This window comes from Salvelinus alpinus, chromosome 8 (genome assembly GCF_045679555.1).
Source record: "Salvelinus alpinus chromosome 8, SLU_Salpinus.1, whole genome shotgun sequence".
Lineage (NCBI taxonomy): Eukaryota > Metazoa > Chordata > Actinopteri > Salmoniformes > Salmonidae > Salvelinus > Salvelinus alpinus.
The window spans coordinates 8,068,131-8,092,617 of NC_092093.1; the positions used below are offsets into that span (position 1 = coordinate 8,068,131).

Sequence of the window (24,487 nt, forward strand, 5' to 3'; positions counted from 1 at the left end):
TGCTGCAGATTATAAATTCATTAAAGTTAACTGCACCTCAGATTGCAGCCCAAATAAATGCTTCACAGAGTTCAAGTAACAGACACATCTCAACATCAACTGTTCAGAGGAGACTGTGTGAATCAGGCCTTCATGGTTGAATTGCTGTATAGAAACCACTACTAAAGGACACCAATAAAAAGAAGAGATTGCTTGGGCCAAGAAACACGAGCAATGGACATTAGACCGGTGGAAATCTGTCCTTTGGTCCGATGAGTTCAAATTTGAGATTTTTGGTTCCAACCGCCGTGTCTTTGTGAGACGCAGAGTAGGTGAACGGATGATTTCTGCATGTGTGGTTCCCACCGTGAAGCATGGAGGAGGAGGTGTGATGGTGTGGGGGTGCTTTGCTGGTGACACTGTGAATAATTTAGAATTCAAGGCACACTTAACCAGCATCGCTACCACAGCATTCTGCAGCGATACTCCATCCCATCTGGTTTGCGCTTACAGGGACAATCATTTGTTTTTCAACAGGACAATGACCCAACACACCTCCAGGCTGTGTAAGTGCTATTTGACCAAAGAGAGTGATGGAATGCTGCATCAGATGACCTGGCCTCCACAATCACCCAACCTCAACCCAATTGAGATGGTTCGGGATGAGTTGGACCACAGAGTGAAGTAAAAGCAGCCAACAAGTGCTCAGCATATGTGGGAACTCCTTCAAGACTGTTGGGAAAGCATTCCTCATGAAGCTGGTTGAGAGAATGCCAAGAGTGTGCAAAGCTGTCATCAAGGCAAAGGGTGGATACTTTGAAGAATCTCAAATCTCAAATATATTTTGATTTGTTTAACACTACATAATTCCATATGTGTTATTTTATAGTTTTGATGTCTTCTATTATTCTACAATGTAGAAAGAAAATAAAAAAACCTTGAATGAGTAGTTGTGTCCAAACTTTTGACTGGTGCTGTATATCAACTCCTGTCTTCATCGCTCTGATGGGGCAGCTTTTGGTTTTCCTTTCTTCCCCCTCATTGTCTTGATCTCTTGTTTTTTTTTAATGACACAAAACCACTCCTCCGTTCTCTCTCCCTCTATCTTTCCGCTTGTCTAACGGCAGGCCTCCTCCTTCAGTTCTTTTTTCTTCCTCACCTCTAATGCGTGTTCGTCCTGAAAAACAACAAAAACAACAACAATATTTACATTCAGGAATCTATTAGCACTAATGATCCAGATGTAAACATTCATGCAGATATTGCTCAACAAGGGAGGTACTCAACAAGGGAGGTGCTCAACAAGGGAGGTGCTCAACAAGGGAGGTACACAACAAGGGAGGTGCTCAACAAAGGATGTGCTCAACAAGGGAGGTACTCAACAAGGGCGGTGCTCAACAAGGGAGGTACTCAACAAGGGCGGTGCTCAACAAGGGAGGTACTCAACAAGGGCGGTGCTCAACAAGGGAGGTACTCAACAAGGGCGGTGCTCAACAAGGGAGGTACTCAACAAGGGAGGTACTCAACAAGGGAGGTGCTCAACAAGGGAGGTACTCAACAAGGGAGGTGCTCAACAAGGGAATGATCAGACCAAAAACTTAAGACAAGGGAGAAATACAAATATAACTCCATGTATTATTCATCAAGACTGTAGAAGTTTGAAAATGTATGTAGTTGAGAGAGGGACAGACAGACACAGAGAGAATGAGTGACTAGAGAGAAAGACAGAGAGAGAAACTCAAGAGAATGAAAGGAGAGCCAGATAGTAGCAAAACGTTGCCTTCTCCTGAGAGAAAGAGAGAGAGAGAGACTCACAGACTGAAGAGAGAATATAGAGAAAGAGAGAGATCACAGTTAAACATTACCTTCTCCTGCAGTCGTTCCAACATGGCCGCCAGCAGAGCCTCTCTGTTCTTCTTGTTGGCCTCCATTTTGTGCTCCAGCTTCTCCTTGACGTTCTTGATGAAGTTGTTGTTGTCCTCAAAGGCCTTCTGAATCACCTCTCTCTCGTGCTCTCTCTTCTCTGCCAGGTGCTTCAGCAGCTCAGCCTCCTGGCACTAGAGGGCGGTGTGAGGAGAGTATCAGGAGCAGGATACAGACAGACATGGATTATGGTGAGTGTGTTTGTGCACACATACTGTATATGCATCATTGTGTGTGTGTGTGTGTCTGTGTCTGTGTGTCTGTGTATGTGTGTGCGTTCTGTATTTTTGTGAAAGTGAGCATGTGTGTGTATACTGGTATGCTTGTGAATGTGTGTGTATGTGTTTATGTGTGTGTTTGTCTCTCGTCTCCTCCTCCCTGTCCGCCTCACCTTCCTCCTCTCCTCTGCAGCCTCTAGTTTCTTCTGGATCTCCTCCATGGAGAGTTCCCTGCGTTGGGGCATGGTAACGTTGAGGTCTGGGAAGCCATCGAACAACGGGGGCTTCAGGATGACCTCGAAGGCCTGGCCCGACGCACGCTTGTTCAACTCTATCACCTCTACGTCCTTTATCACACACCAGCCCAGATCCACCGCATCTGCCAAAGCTAGTACCTTTTTCCTCACCTCTTCTGCATGTTTGTCCTGCCACACAGGAAAATAACAACAGCAATATTTACATTCAGGAATCTACTGGCATGAATAAAATCCAGACGTAAAAACTGCATAAAACCAAAAAATCCTAATATAAACAAAAGTATCTAGACACCACTTCAAATGAGTGGATTCGGCCATTTCAGCCACACCCGTTGGTAACAGGTGAAGAGCTCAGTGACTTTCTACGTGGCACCGTCATAGAATGGCACCATTCCAACAAGTCAGTTCATCAAATTTTTGCCCTAATAGAGCTGCACCGGTCAACGGTAGTGCTGTCATTGTGAAGTGGAAACGTCTAGGAGCAACAACGGCTCAGCCGCGAAGTGGTAGGCCGCACATGCTCACAGAATGGGACGCTGCGCGTAAAAATCATCTGTCCTCGGTTGCAACACTCACTACCGAGTTCCAAACTGCCTCTGGAAGCAACGTCAGCACAATAACTGTTCGTCGGGAGCTTCATGAAATGGGTTTCCATGGCAAAGCAGCCGCACACAAGCCTAAGATCACCATGCGCAATGACAAGATGGTGCTCAAGATCCAAGATGGCATAGCAGTCGGACGTGTGTTTGTATTGTCCTGTCGCGTGTAAATAGTAAATAGTAAATAGTCTTCGTATTTTTCGTATACATTTCGTATATATTTTAATTTCACTTTCCATCTAGGAACTGAATATACATTCCTACATTCCGCCTCACCCAATGTGGTACGGACCTGCTATTTTTTTTATACTTTAGAACCGTAACCACAATCAGAAGCTAGCCAGATAACTAGCTACTAGCTAGTAGTCAGTTAGCCACTGCTGCGGTCTTCACCCTCAACTCAGACACAGCCAGCTTCAATACCGGGCCAATACCTGCCAGTCTGCAAGCGCGATATCAACCCAGAGCAAATAGGACTGCTTTTTCTCTACCACATCACCGGATTCCTGACGCAAGCTCTGGACAATTACACCGTATCATCACAGCTAGCTAGCTGCAACCGAGTGGCTACTACTGGCTAACACCTCTGTCCCGAAGCAAGCACCAGTTAGCCTTGAGCTAGCCTCGAGCTAGGCCCATCTGCCGGCTAGCTGAAGAGGTCCACCAGCGAATTCTTGGGCTACAATACCAGCTACAAGCTAATTTAGCCATTTTTTTTTTTGCCGCTGCTAGTAGCTTTTACCTTCTGCACAGACACCAGCCCTGTTATTAGCCTGGATATTACTCACCAATTTACCAGCATCGGACTGTCTCTCGACAACAACGCCGGATTCCTGCCGTAATCCCTGAGCCACTGCTTCTGATCCTCACAGCTAGCTTGCGGCTAGCGCAGCTAGCGCCACTGCCACGAAGCTAGCACCAGTTAGCAAACACAATTCTACAATTCACAACCTCTCTTTCGCCATCGCCATCTGGCTTGGATTCTCTGTCGACACGACCACGTCTGAGCAGACCCCCTCCGTCTGAGCAGACCACCCCCCGGGCTACTAACTTTAAACGCCGCGAGGCCTCCCTGCTCCATCTACGGCTGCCCCCTGGACACTATGATCACTTGGCTACATAGCTGATGCATGCTTGACTGTCCATTAATTCACGGTACTCCATTCTGTTTATTTGTGTTTTATCTGTCGGCTCTGTGCTTTAACTCAGGATCTGTGTGTAGTTAATCCGACCCTCTCTGCCTAGTCGTCGCCATTTTTACCTGTTGTTGCTGTGTTAGACTAGCACCCTGTTATTGCTGCTGTTATCTTACCTGTTGTTTTAGCTAGCTCTCCCAATCAAGACCTGCAATCACTTTATGCCTTATTGTATGTCTCTCTCAAATATCAATATGCCTTGCATACTGTTGTTCAGGCTAGTTATCATTATCATTGTTTTGGTTTGCAATGGACCCTGTAGTTCCACTCTCCGTACCTCTGATACCCCCTTTGTCCCACCCCCCACACATGCGGTGACCTCACCCATTGAGACCAGCATGTCCAGAGATACAACCTCTCTTATCATCACCCAGTGCCTGGGCTTGCCTCCGCTGTACCCGCGCCCCTCCATACCCCTGTCTGCACATTATGCCCAGAATCTATTCTACCACGCCCATAAATCTGCTCCTTTTATTCTTTGTCCCCAACGCTCTAGGCGACCAGTTTTGATAGCCTTTAGCCGCACCCTCATCCTACTACTCCTCTGTTCCTCGGGTGATGTGGAGGTAAACCCAGGCCCTGCATGTCCCCAGTCACCCTCATTTGTTGACTTCTGCGATCGAAAAAGCCTTGGCCTCATGCATGTCAACATCAGAAGCCTCCTCCCTAAGTTTGCCTTACTCACCGCTTTAGCACACTCTGCCAATCCTGATGTCCTTGCCGTGTCCGAATCCTGGCTTAGGAAGGCCACCAAAAATTCTGAGATTTCCATACCCAACTATATAACACTTTCCGTCAAGATAGAACTGCCAAAGGGGGAGGAGTTGCAATCTACTGCAGAGATAGCCTGCAAAGTTCTGTCATACTTTCCAGGTCTATGCCCAAACAGTTCGAACTTCTAATTTTAAAAATTAATCTCTCCAGAAATAAGTCTCTCACTGTTGCCGCCTGCTACCGACCCCCCTCAGCTCCCAGCTGTGCCCTGGACACCATCTGTGAATTGATCGCTCCCCATCTAGCTTCAGAGTTTGTTCTGTTAGGTGACCTAAACTGGGATATGCTTAACACCCCGGCAGTCCTACAATCCAAGCTTGATGCCCTCAATCTCACACAAATCATCAAGGAACCCACCAGGTACAACCCTAAATCCGTAAACATGGGCACCCTAATAGACATTATCCTGACCAACCTGCCCTCCAAATACACCTCTGCTGTCTTCAATCAAGATCTCAGCGATCACTGCCTCATTGCCTGTATCCGCCACGGGTCCGCGGTCAAACGACCACCCCTCATCACTGTCAAACGCTCCCTAAAACACTTCTGCGAGCAGGCCTTTCTAATCGACCTGGCCCGGGTACCCTGGAAGGATATTGACCTCATCCCGTCAGTTGAGGATGCCTGGTCATTCTTTAAATGTTACTTCCTCACCATATTAGACAAGCATGCTCCGTTCAAAAAATGCAGAACCAAGAACAGATATAGCCCTTGGTTCACTCCAGACCTGACTGCCCTCGACCAGCACAAAAACATCCTGTGGCGAACTGCAATAGCATCGAAGAGCCCCCGCGATATGCAACTGTTCAGGGAAGTCAGGAACCAATACACGCAGTCAGTCAGGAAAGCAAAGGCCAGCTTTTTCAAGCAGAAATTCGCATCCTGTAGCTCTAACTCCAAAAAGTTCTGGGATACTGTAAAGTCCATGGAGAACAAGAGCACCTCCTCCCAGCTGCCCACTGCACTGAGGCTAGGTAACACGGTCACCACCGATAAATCCGTGATAATCGAAGACTTCAACAAGCATTTCTCAATGGCTGGCCATGCCTTCCTCCTGGCGACTCCAACCTTGGCCAACAGCCCCGCCCCCCCCGCTGCTACTCGCCCAAGCCTCCCCAGCTTCTCCTTTACCCAAATCCAGATAGCAGATGTTCTGAAAGAGCTGGAAAACCTGGACCCATACAAATCAGCTGGGCTTGACAATCTGGACCCCCTATTTCTGAAACTGTCCGCCGCCATTGTCGCACCCCCTATTACCAGCCTGTTCAACCTCTCCTTCGTATCATCTGAGATCCCCAAGGATTGGAAAGCTGCCGCGGTCATCCCCCTCTTCAAAGGGGGAGACACCCTGGACCCAAACTGTTACAGACCTATATCCATCCTGCCCTGTCTATCTAAGGTCTTCGAAAGCCAAGTCAACAAACAGATCACTGACCATCTCGAATCCCACCGTACCTTCTCCGCTGTGCAATCCGGTTTCCGAGCCGGTCACGGGTGCACCTCAGCCACGCTCAAGGTACTAAACGACATCATAACCGCCATCGATAAAAGACATTACTGTGCAGCCGTCTTCATCGACCTGGCCAAGGCTTTCGACTCTGTCAATCACCATATTCTTATCGGCAGACTCAGTAGCCTCGGTTTTTCTAATGACTGCCTTGCCTGGTTCACCAACTACTTTGCAGACAGAGTTCAGTGTGTCAAATCGGAGGGCATGTTGTCCGGTCCTCTGGCAGTCTCTATGGGGGTACCACAGGGTTCAATTCTCGGGCCGACTCTTTTCTCTGTATACATCAATGATGTTGCTCTTGCTGCGGGCGATTCCCTGATCCACCTCTACGCAGACGACACCATTCTATATACTTCCGGCCCTTCCTTGGACACTGTGCTATCTAACCTCCAAACGAGCTTCAATGCCATACAACACTCCTTCCGTGGCCTCCAACTGCTCTTAAACGCTAGTAAAACCAAATGCATGCTTTTCAACCGTTCGCTGCCTGCACCCGCACGCCCGACTAGCATCACCACCCTGGACGGTTCCGACCTAGAATATGTGGACATCTATAAGTACCTAGGTGTCTGGCTAGACTGCAAACTCTTCTTCCAGACTCATATCAAACATCTCCAATCCAAAATCAAATCAAGAATCGGCTTTCTATTCCGCAACAAAGCCTCCTTCACTCACGCCGCCAAACTTACCCTAGTAAAACTGACTATCCTACCGATCCTCGACTTCGGCGATGTCATCTACAAAATAGCTTCCAACACTCTACTCAGCAAACTGGATGCAGTTTATCACAGTGCCATTCGTTTTGTTACTAAAGCACCTTATACGACCCACCACTGCGACCTGTATGCCCTAGTCGGCTGGCCCTCGCTTCATGTTCGTCGTCAGACCCACTGGCTCCAGGTCATCTACAAGGCTATGCTAGGTAAAGTGCCGCCTTATCTCAGTTCACTGGTCACGATGGCTACACCCACCCGCAGCACGCGCTCCAGCAGGTGTATCTCACTGATCATCCCTAAAGCTAAAACCTCATTTGGACGCCTTTCCTTCCAGTTCTCTGCTGCCTGCGACTGGAACGAATTGCAAAAATCTCTGAAGTTGGAGACTTTTATCTCCCTCAACAACTTTAAAAATCTGCTATCCGAGCAGCTAACCGATCGCTGCAGCTGTACATAGTCCATCTGTAAACTACCCACCCAATTTACCTACCTCACCCCCCATACTGCTTTTATTTATTTACTTTTCTGCTCTTTTGCACACCAGTATCTCTTCTTGCACATGATCATCTGATGATTTATCACTCCAGTGTTAATCTGCTAAATTGTAATTATTCGATTTATTGCCTACCTCATGCCTTTTGCACACATTGTATATAGATTCTCTTTTTTTCTACCATGTTATTGACTTGTTTATTGTTTACTCCATGTGTAACTCTGTGTTGTCTGTTCACACTGCTATGCTTTATCTTGGCCAGGTCGCAGTTGCAAATGAGAACTTGTTCTCAACTAGCCTACCTGGTTAAATAAAGGTGAAAAAATAAAAAAATAAAAAATAAATAAAAAAACAAGCTTTGGCTGGAGTGGTATAAAGCTCGCCGCCATTGGACTCTGGAGCAGTGGAAACGCATTCTCTGGAGTGATGAATCACGCTTCACCATCTGGCAGTCCGACGGACGAATCTGGGTTTGCCCGATGCCTTGAGAACGCTACCTGCCCGTAGGCATAGTGCCAACTGTAAAGTTTGGTGGAAGAGGAATAATGGTCTGGGGCTGTTTTTCATGGTTCAGGCTAAGCCCCTTAGTTCCAGTGAAGGGAAATCTTAACGCTACAGCATACAATGACATTCTAGACAGTTCTGTGCTTCCAACATTTGTATACCTTTATTTAACTAGGCAAGTCAGTTAAGAACAAATTCTTATTTTCAATGACGGCCAGTTAACAGTGGGTTAACTGCCTTGTTCAGGGGCAGAACGACAGATTTTTACCTTGTCAGCTCGGGAATTCGGTCTTGCAACCTTTACGGTTACTAGTCCAACGCTCTAACCACTAGGCTACCTGCTACCCAAGGTTGTGGCAACCGTTTGGGGGAGGCCTTTTCCTGTTTCAGCATGACAATGCCCCTGTGCACAAAGCGAGGTCTATACAGAAATGGTTTGTCGAGATTGGTGTGGAAGAACTTGATTGGCCTGATTAGAGCCCTGAACTCAACCCCATCGAACACCTTTGGGATGAATTGGAACGCCGACTGAGAGCCCAACCTCACTAATGCTCTTGGGACTGAATGTCCCCATAGCAAGGTTCTAACATCTAGTGGAAAGCCTTTCCCAGAAGAATGGAGGCTGTTATAGCAGCAAAGGGGGGCAACTCCATATTAATGCCCATGATTTTGGAATGAGATGTTCGACGAGCAGGTGTCCACATACTTTTGATCATGTAGTGTTATATAAGTCATTCAGTGTCTATAAAATATTTAAAAATATTAGATTTGAGATCTTAGTGGAGAGGATTATAGATTCGATTTTGTAATGATATGATGTGTTATGATGAAAATAAAATAAAACATGTAAAAATGATACATTCTAGAATAATATAATAAAATAAAAAAAAGTGTATTTGTCACGTACACAGATGAGCAGATGTTAAAGCAGGTGCAGCTTTTGTTTACAGCAGTGAAATACATATCTAACAGCACAATAGCGAAGAAGAAATAAGAATAAACAAGAGATTAAGAAATATCAGGGTCCAGGACGTAAATACCTGATGTGTAAAGGCAGTATGAACAATAGATAAGTAGGAAAAGGTATGTATAGCAGTAGTTATATAGGATGAGCTATGTCCAGAATACTGTATGTACAGCAGTAGTTATATAGGATGAGCTATGTCCAGAATACAGTATGTACAGCAATAGTTATATAGGATGAGCTATGTCCAGAATACAGTATGTACAGCAGTAGTTATATAGGATGAGCTATGTGGAGAATACAGTATGTACGGCAGTAGTTATATAGGATGAGCTATGTGGAGAATACAGTATGTACGGCAGTAGTTATATAGGATGAGCTATGTCCAGAATACTGTATGTACAGCAGTAGTTATATAGGATGAGCTATGTCCAGAATACTGTATGTACAGCAGTAGTTATATAGGATGAGCTATGTCCAGAATACAGTATGTACAGCAGTAGTTATATAGGATTAGCTATGTCCAGAATACAGTATGTACAGCAGTAGTTATAGGATGAGCTATGTCCAGAATACAGTATGTACAGCAGTAGTTATATAGGATGAGCCATCCAGAATACAGTATGTACAGCAGTAGTTAAATAGGATGAGCTATGTCCAGAATACAGTATGTACAGCAGTAGTTATATAGGATGAGCTATGTCCAGAATACAGTATGTACAGCAGTAGTTATATAGGATGAGCTATGTCCAGAATACAGTATGTACAACAGTAGTTATATAGGATGAGCCATCCAGAATACAGTATGTACAGCAGTAGTTATATGGATGAGCTATGTCCGGAATACAATATGTATATATAAAGTGGGTAATCAATTAGTTAACTTTTTCAGAGATAAAATCTTACCTGTTCCTAACTACATAAACGATTTCAGAATAATAAACATGATGTAAACATTATTAAAGTGACCAGTGTTCAATGACTCTATGTACATGGGGCAGCATTCCCTAAGGTGCGTAAGGGGAGGAGGCCGGCTAGTATTGACTGTTCAACAGTCTGATGGCCTGGAGATAGAAGCTGTATTTCATTCTCTCTGTCCCAGCTTTAGATGCACCTGTAGATGGTAGCTGGGTGAACAGGCTGTTGCTTGGGTGGCTGAGGTCCTTGATGATCTTCTTAGCCTTCCTGTGTCACCGGGATGCTGTAGATGTCCTGGAAGTTAGGCAGTGTGCTTCCGGTGATGGGTCGGGCTCACAGCACCACCTTCGGGAAAGCCCTACGGTTGCGGTGCGGTGCCACACCAGGCGGTGAAACAGCACGACAGAATGCTGCCGATGGTGCATCTGTAGAAGTTTACGAGGGTCTTAGGGGCCAAATTTCTTTAGCCTCATGGGGTTGAAGAGGCCTTCTTCACCCCGGTGTCATTGTGGAAGGACTATTTAATGTCCTCAGTGATGCGTATGCCGAGGACCCTCTCCACTGTGGCTCCGTTGATGTGGATTGGGACGTGGTCTCTCTGCTGTCTCCTGTAGCCCACAATCAGCTTCTTCGTTTTGTTGACGTTGAGGGAGAAGTTAGGCCGTCTGGTTGTTGTTGGTAATCAAGCCTACCACCTTAATGTCTTCAGAAAACTTGATGATTGAGTTGGAGACGTGCATAGCCACGCAGTCATGGGTGAACAGGGAGTACAGGAGGGGGCTAAGCACACACCTCTGTGGAGACCCCGTGTTAAGGATCAGCATGACGGAGGTGTTGTTGTTGCCTACCTTCACCACTTTCGGTTGGCCCGTCAGGAAGTCTTGGACCCAGTTGCACAGGGAGGAGTTCAGACCCAGGGCCATGAGCTTAGTGGTGAGCATGGAGGGTACTATGGTGTTGAAGGCTGAGCTGTAGTTGATGAACAACATTCTTACATAGGTATTCCTCTTGTCCAGATGGGATAGGCCAGTGTGTAGTGCAATGGCAATTGGGTCGTCTCTGGATTTGATGGGGCGGAATGCAAATTGTGGTGGGTCTAGAGTGTTGGGTAAGGTGTAGGTGATATGGTCCTTAACTAGCCCTCTCTCAAAGCACTTCATGATGACAGAAGTGAATGCTACGGGGTAATAGTAATTTAGTTCAGTTACCCTTTCTTTCTTGTGTACAGGAACATCTTGAAGTGTGGACAACAGACTAGGAAAGCAGAGATTGAATATGTCCGTAAATACAGTGGGGCCGCTAGGGGGGCAATGTGCGGCTGACGTGTTTTCTGTTTGCTCCGCAGTATTCTTAAAGTTTATGTGAATTTTGCAGCAAAACCGTATTTATTTTCAAATATTAGTTTGGTGATCCCTTTCCGTAGAAACCAAGACTACTTTGCTTTCGAATTTCAGCATGTCGACCAAACACAAGGCCAAAAACATGACTTTGAGAAAACCTGGCCTACAAGACCGACTCTTATCACCGCCCTTTCCTGAGTCTGAGGCCCCGGAGACTCACACTTTACCCGGGGGTACGGCTTTGCCTGGTGGAGCTGAAATTAATATTCTCGAGGCCATCAAACTACTACGCTCTGAGATAGTTGAAATGAAAACGGAGGTAGTTGCTACGATTGAGGCCCGAATACAGGAGGTTTCTGATACTTTGAAAGCTGATCTAACCATCCTGCGGAACGAGACGGTGCCAGCAATCACATCACTCAAAACAACAACAGAGTTGCACACTACGATGATTGCAGCACTGGAGACCTCTGCTACCAATGTCTCCAACTAACTACCTCCCTGGAGGCTGACGTGAAACTCCTGGCTGTGGATCTGAAAAAGGTACAGGAGAGTTGTGTGAGTTTGGAGGGATTCTTTCACCGCAATAACCTGAGACGGTATATATCGGTCCCAGAGTCAGCGGAAATGCCTCGCGCTACGGATTTTGTTTCTGAGCTGCTGAAGGATGTTCTTGCCATGGATGAGAAGCCCCTGATTGATCGTGCTCACCGGTAACTGCGCCCCAAAGCCCCAGGATGGTGAGAGGACCCGTGACATCATTCTTCGAGCGTGAGAAGATGGAGATTCTCTCGACGAGCCCGCAATACAACTCTGAGCTTTCAAGGACAGAGCTTCTCCATCTACCAGGACTACTCCCCCCACTGTGTCCAGGCAGCGCGCAGCTTTCGGGCAGGCCAAACGACTACTACGGGACCATTCAGGTGGGAAGTATGGACAGCGATTCCCGGCTATGGCTCACATTCAACGTCACATCAAGACGTCTTGAACTTGATCATAGATCAGCAACTGTTGCTTGCGAACTGTGGATAGTAAGTAAGTAGCCCACCTGTGGTACAACTATGTTTAGTTATAATATACTATTCCCAATTTAGATTTTAGGGGGGGGGATTTCAACTGTACAATGTCCCCAGTTCTTGGCAAGTCCTCACGAAGAACTACAGGCCCATCTGAATGTGCCCTACTTATTCAATCTTTTCTTCAGAAATATGCTACAGTATAAGTGAGGACTGGCGTTTCCTACACCCTACAGATAGACAGTATTCCTTTTTTTCTCATGTTCATCAAACATACTCCCGCATTGATTACTTATTTTTGGACAAAAAACTTCTGCCTAACCTTCGGCGGTGTACTTATGAGAGTATTGTTATTTCTGACCATTCACCATTAGTGCTTGAACTAGAGTTTCCCCAGCGACCTCCCATGTGTTATCAATAGCGTCTTAACCCCATTTTACTCTCAGACAAGGAGTTTGTCAATTTAATTTCTTCTGAAATCACCTTATTCCTAGAAACTAATTCAACGCCAGGTATGTCCTGCTCTACCATATGGGAGTCTCTCAAAGCATACCTACGTGGCCAAATTATTTCTTATACAGCCAACAAAAACAAAGCTCGCTCTCAGCGACTTCGGGACCTGAGCGAAGCCATAGCCACATTGGATGAGAAGTATGCTACGGTTCCTTCCTCTGATCTACATACAGAACGCCAGCTACACCAATCTGAATTTGATAAGCTCTCTACCAGGCAAGCTGAACAGTTACTCTTACGAGCTCGATACAGAGTGTATGAACGAGGTGACAAGGCCAATAACCTCCCTGCACATCAGAGGCCTCACGTTTAATCTCACAAACAAGGACCCTGTCTGGTGCCACCACAGTTATACATAAAGAGATCAATGATCAATTCAAAGAATTTTACTCTGCGCTATACACCTCTGAATCCCCTCAAGACCCTTTGCTGATTGATTCCTTCTTTAATGGCCTGAATATGCCTTCAATTGATACAGACACCCATGACTGTCTAGAAGAAGAATTTACACCTGAGGAGATTGCAACAGCAGTGTCCGCAATGAAAAGTGGTAAATCACCGGGTCCGGACGGCTTTCCAAGCAAATTTTACAGGACGTTTTCTGGTCTGCTTTTCCCATTCTTGTCTCGATTATTTGCAGAGTGCCTTAATACCTCAAAGCTACCGCCTAGTCTTTTTCAGGCTTCAATTGTATTACTATTAAAGAAAAACAACCCCCCCTGGAATGTGGATCCTATCACCCAATCTCACTTTTAAAGCCAAGCTCTTAGCCATCCGTATGGAAGGCTCACTACACCAAGTAATACACTCGGTCCAGACTGGCTTTATGAGAAATAGGCATTGCGGAAAAAGCTTTTAACCGCGTTGAGTGGGAATACCTAACAGCTGCCATTTATAGATTTGGCTTTGTCCCCAAATTCATTGCGTGAATAAAGATTCTGTACCTCTTTATCTTATTGGAAGGATTAATGTCATTCAAATTAATGTGTTGCCCAATTTTTTATATTTATTTCAATGTTTACCCATTTTTATTCCAAAATCTTTTTTTCATTCACTGGATCAAACATTCATGTATTTTATTTGGGATGGCAAGGTACCACGGATTGGTAGAAAACATTTACAGAAGCCTAAGGCATTGGGTGGTTTAGCTCTTCCAAATTTTCAGACATACTATTGGGCTGCAAATTTCAGAGCCCTTTTGTACTGGCTGCAGACTAATCCTACTTGCCCAAAACCACTGTCGGTCCAGATGGAGTCTGAATCGTGTAAACTTGCCGCACTTCTTCTGTGTTGTGCTTGTCTCTCCCAGTGTCCCTAGGCAAAAGGTGTGTCAACTCAATTGTAAAGCAGTCTCTTAAAATTTGGAATCAGTTCCGTTTAGCCTTTAGCCTCGAGGCTTTTCTCTATCAGGCCCAATCAATCAGAACATTTTATTTCCTTCCTCTTTAAATTATGGGGCTTTTGGCAAGTGGCACTCACTGGGCCTCTCCTCACTAGCACAATTATTCTTTGATGATACATTTGCCTCTTTTGCTCAACTATATGGAAAGTTCAACCTCCCCAAAATCCCACTTCTTCTGCTATCCCCAGACTAGGAACTTTGTCAGCGCTAACACACCTGCATTTCCCCATAGGCCTTCAAATACAGCTATAGAGAGCATCTTTGAGCTAAACAAGCTTCCTATAGGTGCAATTTCAGATGTATATGCAATCATTAATGACTTACAGAACCCTTCTTTGGTGCCTTTAAAGACTCGATGGGGAAAGGATTTGTGGGAGGAACTTGGTGAAGACACCTGGGAATCTGTGCTGCACAGGGTGCATTCGTCCTCTTTTAGCACCAGACACAGCCTCATTCAATTCAAGGTGGTTCCCCGTATCCACTGGTCCGGGGCCAAACTTGGAAGAATATTCTCTGATTTTGATCCTACCTGTGTCAGATGTTAAACGGAACCAGCCACACTGTTGCATATGTTCTGGGGCTGTCACAAACTGTCAGGTTTCTGGGAATTAATATTTCAATGTTTCTCTGATATATATGACACTGTTATAGATCAGTCTCCCCTTACAGCCCTTTTTGGAGTACTGCCCATAGGTGCCCCGCTGTCAAGAATTCAGTCGAACACTGTTGCTTATAAAACTCTTTTAGCTAGATGGCTAATACTACAGAACTGGAAGATGGCAGCTCCCCCATCTTATAAATATTGGGTGGGAGATATGTTGTGCTCTCTGAAACTAGAAAAAATGTAATTCAATACACGTGGGAACCCCAAACTGTTTTATGAGGCTTGGGCTCCATTCCGGTCTTACTTTAAACAGTCCATCCTCTGATGGCATTCCTATTAAAACAAAAAATAAGTCTGTATTTGACTCCCCTGTGACTTAAGGGTTGGATGAGCATTTCTTTGTGTTTTTTTGGGGAGGGGGGCATTAAGGTTGATGATGTGCCTATTGATTCTTATTGAATGTGACTTGCGGATGCCTTGTTCATCTTGCTCTGTCAGAGACTAAAATGTGAGCTTTATTTTTGTTCCAGTGGATGGTCGGTCTGTGGCCATGACTGTCTGTGAGTGGTTGCATTTCTCCACCCCTATCCCTTGTCTGTTTACAGGAACAATGGTGAGGTGTCCGCTCTGTCTCTGTACTACAGATTGCCCTTTAACCTTTGTAGCCTTCTGCCCGGTGTGTTTAACTTGTCTAAAGTACGGTATCTTTATAGCTATTCTTTTTTATTCTAGTTGAGTATATTATATATATTGTTTTGTGTTATCTTATGTGTGTAAAACTTAATAAACAGGGTTTTCAACAACAAAAAATGTCCGTAAACACTCCAGCCAGCTGTTCTGCACATGCTCTGAGGATGCGGCTTGGGATGCTGTCTGGACCAGTAGCTATGCAAGGGGTTAACAAGCTTGAATGTCTTACGCTGGACAAGGAGATTGGGAGCACACAATCCTCGTGAGTGGCGGGACCCACGTTGGCGGCTCTGTGTTGTTTTCCTCGGAGCGGGCGAAGAAGGTGTTTATCTTGTCCGGGAGTGAGGCGTCGGTGTCCGCGATGTGGCTTTCTTTTTAAAATCCATGATTTTCTGGAGTCCCTGCCATTGAATTGCAACTTGTAGTGTCATTTTGCCTCTTTGATTGCCTTACAGAGGTCATAGCTGGCCTGTTTGTCCATATTCCCAGTCACCTTTCCGTGGTTAAATGCGGTTGTTTGCGCTTTCAGTTTTGCACAAATGCTGCCATCTATCCAGTGTTTGGTTTGGATAAATTCTAATCGTCACAGTAGAAACAACATCCTCTATGCACTTGCTGATGAACCCAGTCACCGAGTCAGTGTATACGTCGATACTATTCCTAGAGGTGACCTGGATAATTTTTCAGTCCGCTTGATCAAAGCAATCCTGAAGCATGGATTCCGATTGGTCAGACAAACGTTGAACAGTCCTTACCACGGGAGCTTCCTGTTTAAGTTTCTGCCTAAAGGCGTGGAGGAGCAGGATGGATGCATGATCTGATTTGTCAAAGTGGGGGTTGGGGAAGGCCTTGTAGCTGTCCCGGAAGGGAGAGTAGCAATGGTCAAGCGTGTTCTATTCGCGTGTAGCACAGGAGATGTGTTGGTAGAATTTTGGGAGCGTTCTCCTCAGATTTCCTTTATTAAAGTCTCCATCTACAATAAATGCGGCCTCAGGATATGCAGTTTCCAGTTTGCACAAAGTCCAGTGTAGTTTCTTGAGCGCCGTCGCGGTGTCGGTTTGGGGGGGGCGGATATACACCGCAGTGACAATAACCAAAGAAAATTAGATTGGGAGGTAATGCGGTCAATATTTGATGGTGAGGATTTCCAGATCGGGAGACCAAAAGGACTTGAGTTTCTGTACGTTAGCACAATCACACCATGAGTTGTTAACCATTAGACATACCCCTCCACCTTTGTTTTTCCCGGAGAGTTCTTTCTTCCTGTCCGTGTGATGTACGGAGAACACCGCTGGCTGTATAGATGGGGACAATATATCCGGGGAGAGCCATGATTCCCTAAAATAGGGGAGATCCTCGGCCTGATCTTGTCTACATTATTGTCCAAGGACTGAAAGTTAGCGAGTAATATACTCCGAAGCGGTGGATGGTTTGCTCGCCGCCTGACTAGAACCCCATCTCTCCTCCATATCCTCCGGCATCAACGTTTTGTTGTAGCACCCGGGATGAATGGGGCTGCCTCGGGAAGTCCAAACAAAGGATCCAGGTCAGAGAAGTCGAATTTCTGGTAAAATGTCTGGTAAGTGACAGCTGATCTAATGTCCAAAAGTTTTTTTGGGACTGTAGGAAAAAATACTAGAAACGTTCAGAGCAAATAATGTAATAATATAACACTAATAAAAGCAACATACTGCAGAGTCGGCAGAGACTGGTGAGAGGAAGAGAGAGGGAGACCATGTCTGTCAGCGCCATCGTGTCATATATCTACCTTCCTTTATAGAATCATTTAGAGAGACTGGTGAGAGGAAGAGAGAGGGAGACCATGTCTGTCAGCGCCATCGTGTCATATATCTACCTTCCTTTATAGAATCATTTAGAGAGACTGGTGAGAGGAAGAGAGAGGGAGACCATGTCTGTCAGCGCCATCGTGTCATATATCTACCTTCCTTTATAGAATCATTTAGAGAGACTGGTGAGAGGAAGAGAGAGGGAGACCGTGTCTGTCAGCGCCATCGTGTCATATATCTACCTTCCTTTATAGAATCATTTAGAGAGACTGGTGAGAGGAAGACAGAGGGAGACTAAAGAGTGAGTGTTTGATTAGACAAACTAAAGTGAGACACTAAAGAGAGAGACTAAAGAAAGAGACAGAGTGAGAGAGAGAGATACAGACAGACATAGACAGAAACAGTGACTAAGCGAGAAAAAGAGAGAAACTCAATAGAAAGAAAGAAGGAGAAGATAGTTAAACATTACCTTCTCCTGCAGTCGTTCCAACATGGCCGCCAGCAGAGCCTCTCTGTTCTCCTTGTTGGCCTCCATCTTCTGCTCCAGCTTCTCCTTGGAGTTCTTGATGAAGTTGTTGTTCTCCTCTAAGGCCTTCTGGATCACCTCTCTCTCGTGCTCTCTCTTCTCTGCCAGGTGCTTCAGCAGCTCAGCCTCCTGGCACTAGAGGGCGGTGTGAGGAGAGTATCAGGAGCAGGATACAGACAGGTGTGATTGTGCCATAGAGATAGTTAGAGGACATTATATCTGTCCCATTATGGCGTCTGTGAGAGCATGGGTAGCGCCGTTGAGGCCATCTCCATTTTGAAGTAAATTTTCTTCTAGTACTTCTATGATTTGGTAAACCAACTGAAAGGGTGCATACTGCCCCCTAGAGTGTGTTGTTTGAACAGGTATAAAGTCAAGGTTGGCGATTTACTGCCATCTGGAGTAATGGAAGGTTTGTTCACAAGTATAATTCATTGGCTGATTCCTCCTGTTGACCTGGAATTATGTGATCCTTCCTTTAACCCATAGGAAGTCCCACCCATTTGACTACTTAAAAATTGTGACAGTCCTCAATGGCGATTTCCATGCTAAAACAGGCCTTTGGGCACTAGAGTCCTCTATCTATCTCTATGGTTTGTGTGTGTGTGTACATGAATCTTTCCTCGATTCATGTCTCCTCACCTTCCTCCTCTCCTCTGCAGCCTCTAGTTTCTTCTGGATCTCCTCCATGGAGAGTTCCCTGCGTTGGGGCATGGTAGCGTTGAGCTCTGGGATGCCATCGAACGATGGGGGCTTCAGGATGACCTCGAAGGCCTGGCCCGACGCACGCTTGTTCAACTCTATCACCTCTACGTCCTTTATCACACACCAGCCCAGATCCACCGCATCTGGGGATGGTACAGGAGAGTGGAGGTAAGCACTTTAAAACACAATCGTTTAGATAACTAGTTATATATGTTAATACATATTTTTTAAATGTCTTAATTTCTGTCTGAATATGTTGTACTGTGATGTCATCAGGAACTATACTGAACAAAAATATAAACGCAACATGCAACAATTTCAAAGAGTTTACAGACGTACAGTTCATATAAGGAAATCAGTCAAGTCAAATAAATTAATTAGGCCCTAATCTTTCACATGACTAGAAATACAGATATGCATCTGTTGGTCACTGATACCTTTAAAAAAAGGTAGGGGCGTGGAGCAGAAAACCAGTCAGTATCTGGTGTGACCACCATTTGCCTAATGCAGCGCGACACATCTCCTTCGCATAGAGTTGATCAGGCTGTTGATTGTGGGCTGTGGAACGTTGTCCCACTCCTCTTCAATGGCTGTGCGAAGTTGCTGGATATTGTCGGGAACTGGAACATGCTGTCGTACACGTGGATCCAGAGCATCCCAAACATGCTCAATGGGTGACATGTCTGGTGAGTATGCAGGTCATGGAAGAACTGGGACATGTTCAGCTTCCAGTAATTATGTACAGATCCTTGCGACATGGGGCCGTGAACTAATCATGCTGAAACATGAGGTGATGGTGGTGGATGAATGGCACGACAATGGACCTCAGGATCTCATCACGATATCTCTGTGCATTCAAATTGCCAACGATAAAATGCAATTGTGTTTGTTGTCCATAGCTTACGCCCGCCCATATCGTAACCCGATCGCCACCATGGGACACTCTGATGTAAACGTTGTGAACAGCAAACTGCTCGTCCACACGACGCCATACACGTGGTCTGCGGTTGTGAGGCCGGTTGGACGTACTGCAAAATTCTCTAAAACGATGTTGGAGGCGGCTTATGGTAGATAAATTAACATTCACTTTTCTGGTAAAAGCTCTGGTGGACATTCCTGCAATCAGCATGCCAATTGCAAGCCCCCATCAAAACTTGAGACAACTGTGGCATTGTGCTGTGTGACAAAACTGAACATTTTAGAGTGGCTTTTTATTGTCGCCAGCACAAGGTGCACCTGTGTAATGTGCATGCTGTTGAATCAGCTTCTTGATATGCCAAACCTGTCAGGTGGATGGATTATCTTGGCAAAGGAGAAATGCTCACTAACGGATGTAAACTAATTTGTGCAAACAGTTTAAGAGAAATACGTTTTTAATGCATATGAAACATTTCTGAGACCTTTTATTTCAGCTCATGAAACGTGGGACCAACACTTTACATGTTGGGTTTATATTTCAATTTTGTGTATATGAATGAAATATCAGTGGACAGTTTATTAGGTACACCGTTCATGAAAATGGATCGCTCCTAGAAAATGGATCGCTCCTAGTCATGTGAGTCATGTGGCCGAGTCATGTGGCCGTGGCTTGTTATATAAAGCAGGCAAACAGGCATCGAGGCATTCAGTTACTGTTCGACTGAACGTTAGAATGGCAAAACGAGTGACCTAAGCGACTTTGAGCGTGGTATGATCGTTGGTGCCAGGTGCGCCGGGTTCCAGTATCTCAGAAACGGCCTCCTGGGCTTTTCACTCACGACAGTGTCTAGGGTTTACTGAGAAGGGTGCGACAAACAAACAACATCCAGTTAGTGGCAGTCCCGTGGGTGAAAACAGCGTGTTGATGAGAGAGGTCTAAGGAGAATGAAAAAATCATGGAAGCTAACAGGCAGGCCTCAAATAACGGGCAGGCCTCAGCTAACAGGCAGGCCTCAAATAACAGGCAGGCCTCAGCTAACAGGCAGGCCTCAGCTAACAGGCAGGCCTCAAATAACAGGCAGGCCTCAGCTAACAGGCAGGCCTCAGCTAACAGGCAGGCCTCAAATAACGGCAAAGTAAAACAGTGGTGTGCAGAACGGAATCTCGGAATGCAGAACTCGTCGGTCCTTGTCAGGGTTATTGCAGCAGACGACCACACCGGGTTCCACTCCTATCAACTAAAAACAAGAAGAAGCAGCTCACCAGTGGGCACGCCATCACCAACACTGGACAACTGAGGACAGGAAAAACACTGCCTGGTCTGATGAATCCTGGTTCTTGTTGCGTAATGCTGATGGCAGAGTCAGGATTTGGCGTAAGCAGCATGAGTCCATGGACCCATCCTGCCTGGTGTCAACGGTACAGGCTGGTGGTGTAATGGTGTGGGGAATGTGTTCCTGGCTCACGTTAGAACCTTGAGAGCAGTTGAGCAACGTTTGAACGCCACACTTTGGAGAATCCAAAGTCCTCCAGAATTCTGGAGGCAAAGTACCCGGTGCAAGATAGGTGTACCTAATAAACTGGCCACTGAGTGTCTAAACATGTCGTCTTACCTTCTGCTTTGTATGTGGGCTTACAGTCGATGGTCTGAGGGTTGATGCAGGAGCAGAACAGAGACACCAGGGGGAGCTCTTTCAACTTCTCTCTGTACGCTGCAGGACACACACACAAACACACACACACACACACACACACACGGTTAATCGTAAAGAAGTCACAGACACATAGTAGTTCGTCGTCATCATCGGCATCATCATCGTCATTTTTACATTTACATTTAAGTCATTTAGCAGACGCTCTTATCCAGAGCGACTTACAAATTGGAAAGTTCATACATATTCATCCTGGTCCCCCCGTGGGGAATGAACCCACAACCCTGGCGTTGCAAGCGCCATGCTCTACCAACTGAGCCACACGGGACCACTCATCATCGTTATCATCTCTTGAGACGGTTCACATTTAAATGTTAAACTCAATGGTAAATGGAATAGTTGGCCAGATACTTGGTTCTGGGTGACAAGAGTTCATCGTCACTAATTACTATCATTATCAAAAGATCAGTCAGGATATAGATTTTTTGCCTCGTATGAACCAAGCTCTGTTTCGCTACACAGAAGTAGCGAGATCAGAACGGAGGTCATTTCCCCCCCCCAGTAGATTAAAAGTTAGGTCAGTAGAGGACAAGACCAAAAGCCACATCTAGCCAATCTCTGCTGTTGGTATTCAGCCTAGCCTAGGTCAACTGTAGGGTACAGTTTAACTCTGACAGTGTAAACCTAGCCACACATTCCAAGCCAACACAAGAATAAGCCAGACTAATGTTAACCCAACCTCCCTATAATATACAGTGCATTCGGAAAGTATTCAGACCTCTTGACTTTTTTTCCACATTTTTGTTAAGTTACAGCCTTATTCTAAAATGGATTAAATACAATAAAACATCCTCATCAATCTACACACAATACCCCATAATGACATCACAATAGACACAGACACATAGTAGTTCGTCGTCATCATCGATCAAGAAGACTCAAGGCTGTAATCGCTGCCAAATGTGCTTCAACAAAAGTACTGAGCAAAGGGTCTGAATATTTAAGTAAATGTTATATTTCCGTGTAAAAAAAAATTGATTTGCAAAACAAACCCTGTTTTTCTTTGTCATTATGGGGTATGGTATGACACTACAAGCTTGGCACACCTGTACTTGGGCAGTTTCTTTCATTCTTCTCTGCAGATCCTCTCAAGCTCTGTCAGGTTGGATGGGGAGCGTCGTTACACAGCTATTTTCAGGTCTCTCCAGAGATGTTTGGTCAGGTTCAAGTCCGGGCTCTGGCTGGGCCACTCAAAGAAATTCAAAGATTTGTTTCCGAAGCCACTCCTGCATTGTCTTGGCTAAGTGCTTAGGGTCGTTGTCCTGTTGGAAGGTGAACCTTCACCCCAGTCACCCCAGTCTGAGGTCCTGAGTGGTCTGTGCTTTTCTCCGTTCATCTTTCCCTCGATCCTGACTAGTCTCCCAGTCCATGCCGCTGAAAACATCATCACAGCATGATGATGCCACCACAATGCTTCACCGTAGGGATGGTGACAGGTTTCCTCCAGACGTGACGCTTGGCATTCAGGCCAAAGAGTTCAATCTTGGTTTCATCAGACCAGAGAATCTTGTATCTCATGGTCTGAGAGTCCTTTAGGTGCCTTTTGGCAAACTCCAAGCGGGCTGTCATGTGCCTTTTTACTGAGGAATGGCTTCCATCTGGCCACTGATTGATGGATTGCTGCAGAGACGGTTGTCTTTCTGGAAGGTTCTTCCATCTCCACAGAGGAATTCTGGAGCTCTGTCAGAGTGATCATCAGGTTCTAGGTCACCTCCTTGATCAAGGCCTTTCTTCCCCGATTGCTCAGTTTGGCCGGGCGGCCAGCTCTAGGAAGAGTCTTGGTGCTTCCAAACTTCTTCCGTTTAAGAATGATGGAGGCCTCTGTGTTCTTGGGTACCTTCAATGCTGCAGACATGTTTTGGTACCCTTCCCCAGATCTGTGCCTTGACACAATCCTGTCTCAGAGCTCTACAGGCAATTCCTTCGACCTCATGGTTTGGTTTTTGCTCTGACATGCACTGTCAACTGTAGGACCTTAAATAGACAGGTGTGTGGCTTTCCAAATCATGTCCAATCAATTGAATTTACCACATGTGGACTCCAATCAAGTTGTAGAAACATCTCAAGGATGATCAATGGAAACAGGATGAACCGGAGTTCAATTTCGATTATCATAGAAAAGGGTCTGAATATTTAATATTTATGTAAATAAGGCAGTTCTGTATTTTATTTGTAATACATTTAAAAAAAAATGTTTTCGCTTTGTCCTTATGGAGTATTGTGTGATAAAGCCTGTAATAAAAGAAAAAGAGCTCCTAGGAGGAGAGAGATAAGACCATTTGTCTACTGCTCCAAGGAGGAGAGAGAGAGAGGAGACCATTTGTCTACTGCTCCAAGGAGGAGAGAGATAAGACCATTTATCTACTGCTCCTAGGAGGAGAGAGAGAGGAGACCATCCGTCTACTGCTCCTAGGAGGAGAGAGAGAGGAGACCATCTGTCTACTGCTCCTAGGAGGAGAGAGATAAGACCATTTGTCTACTGCTCCTAGGAGGAGAGAGAGAGGAGACCATCCTTCTACTGCTCCTAGGAGGAGAGAGATAAGACCATTTGTCTACTGCTCCAAGGAGGAGAGAGATAAGACCATTTATCTACTGCTCCAAGGAGGAGAGAGAGAGGAGACCATCCGTCTACTGCTCCTAGGAGGAGAGAGAGAGGAGACCATCTGTCTACTGCTCCTAGGAGGGGAGAGATAAGACCATCCGTCTACTGCTCCTAGGAGGAGAGAGAGATAATCATTATCCCCACCCCTTTTAGTTTACAGTTTAAATCACCCCCCAAACATGGCTTAACACATTAGCTACTGTATAAGCAGCATCACGGTTCATGATATCTTTTCGTGGCATATGAGGAGTATACAGTATGTAGGTAAAGCTCAGTGACTTTCAACGTGGCACCGTTATAAGATGCCACCTTTCCAACAAGTCAGTTAATCAGATTTCTGCCCTGTTGGAGCCGTCCCGTTCAACTCATTGTGAAGTGGAAACATCTAGGAGCAACAACTGCTCAGTCGCGAAGTGACAGGCCACACAAGCTCACAGATTGGGAACGCCGAGTGCTGAAGTGCATAGCGTGTAAAGATCGTCTGTCGTCGGTGGCAACACTCACTACCGAGTTCCAAACCATCTCTGGAAGCAACGTCAGCACAAGAACTGTTCGTCGGGAGCTTCATGAAATGGGTTTCCATGGCCGAGCAGCCGCACACAAGCCTAAGATCACCATGCG

The 24,487-nt window shown here is 45.6% G+C and overlaps 1 protein-coding gene across 1 annotated transcript in view; it reads right to left on the reverse strand.

Moving 5' to 3' along the window:
- Positions 1-957: 957 nt before the first annotated feature.
- Positions 958-24,487, reverse strand: part of LOC139582502 (stathmin-4-like) — a 31,989-nt gene continuing 8,459 nt past the window's right edge. The window contains exons 3-8 of the mRNA XM_071412563.1: positions 21,166-21,264; positions 18,572-18,777; positions 17,873-18,064; positions 2,294-2,545; positions 1,845-2,036; positions 958-1,156 (exon numbers count right to left, since the gene is read on the reverse strand). Of these exons, the coding sequence (XP_071268664.1) occupies positions 1,097-1,156; positions 1,845-2,036; positions 2,294-2,545; positions 17,873-18,064; positions 18,572-18,777; positions 21,166-21,264 (1,001 nt within the window). The 3' untranslated portion in view covers positions 958-1,096. The remainder of the gene's footprint in view (positions 1,157-1,844; positions 2,037-2,293; positions 2,546-17,872; positions 18,065-18,571; positions 18,778-21,165; positions 21,265-24,487) is intronic.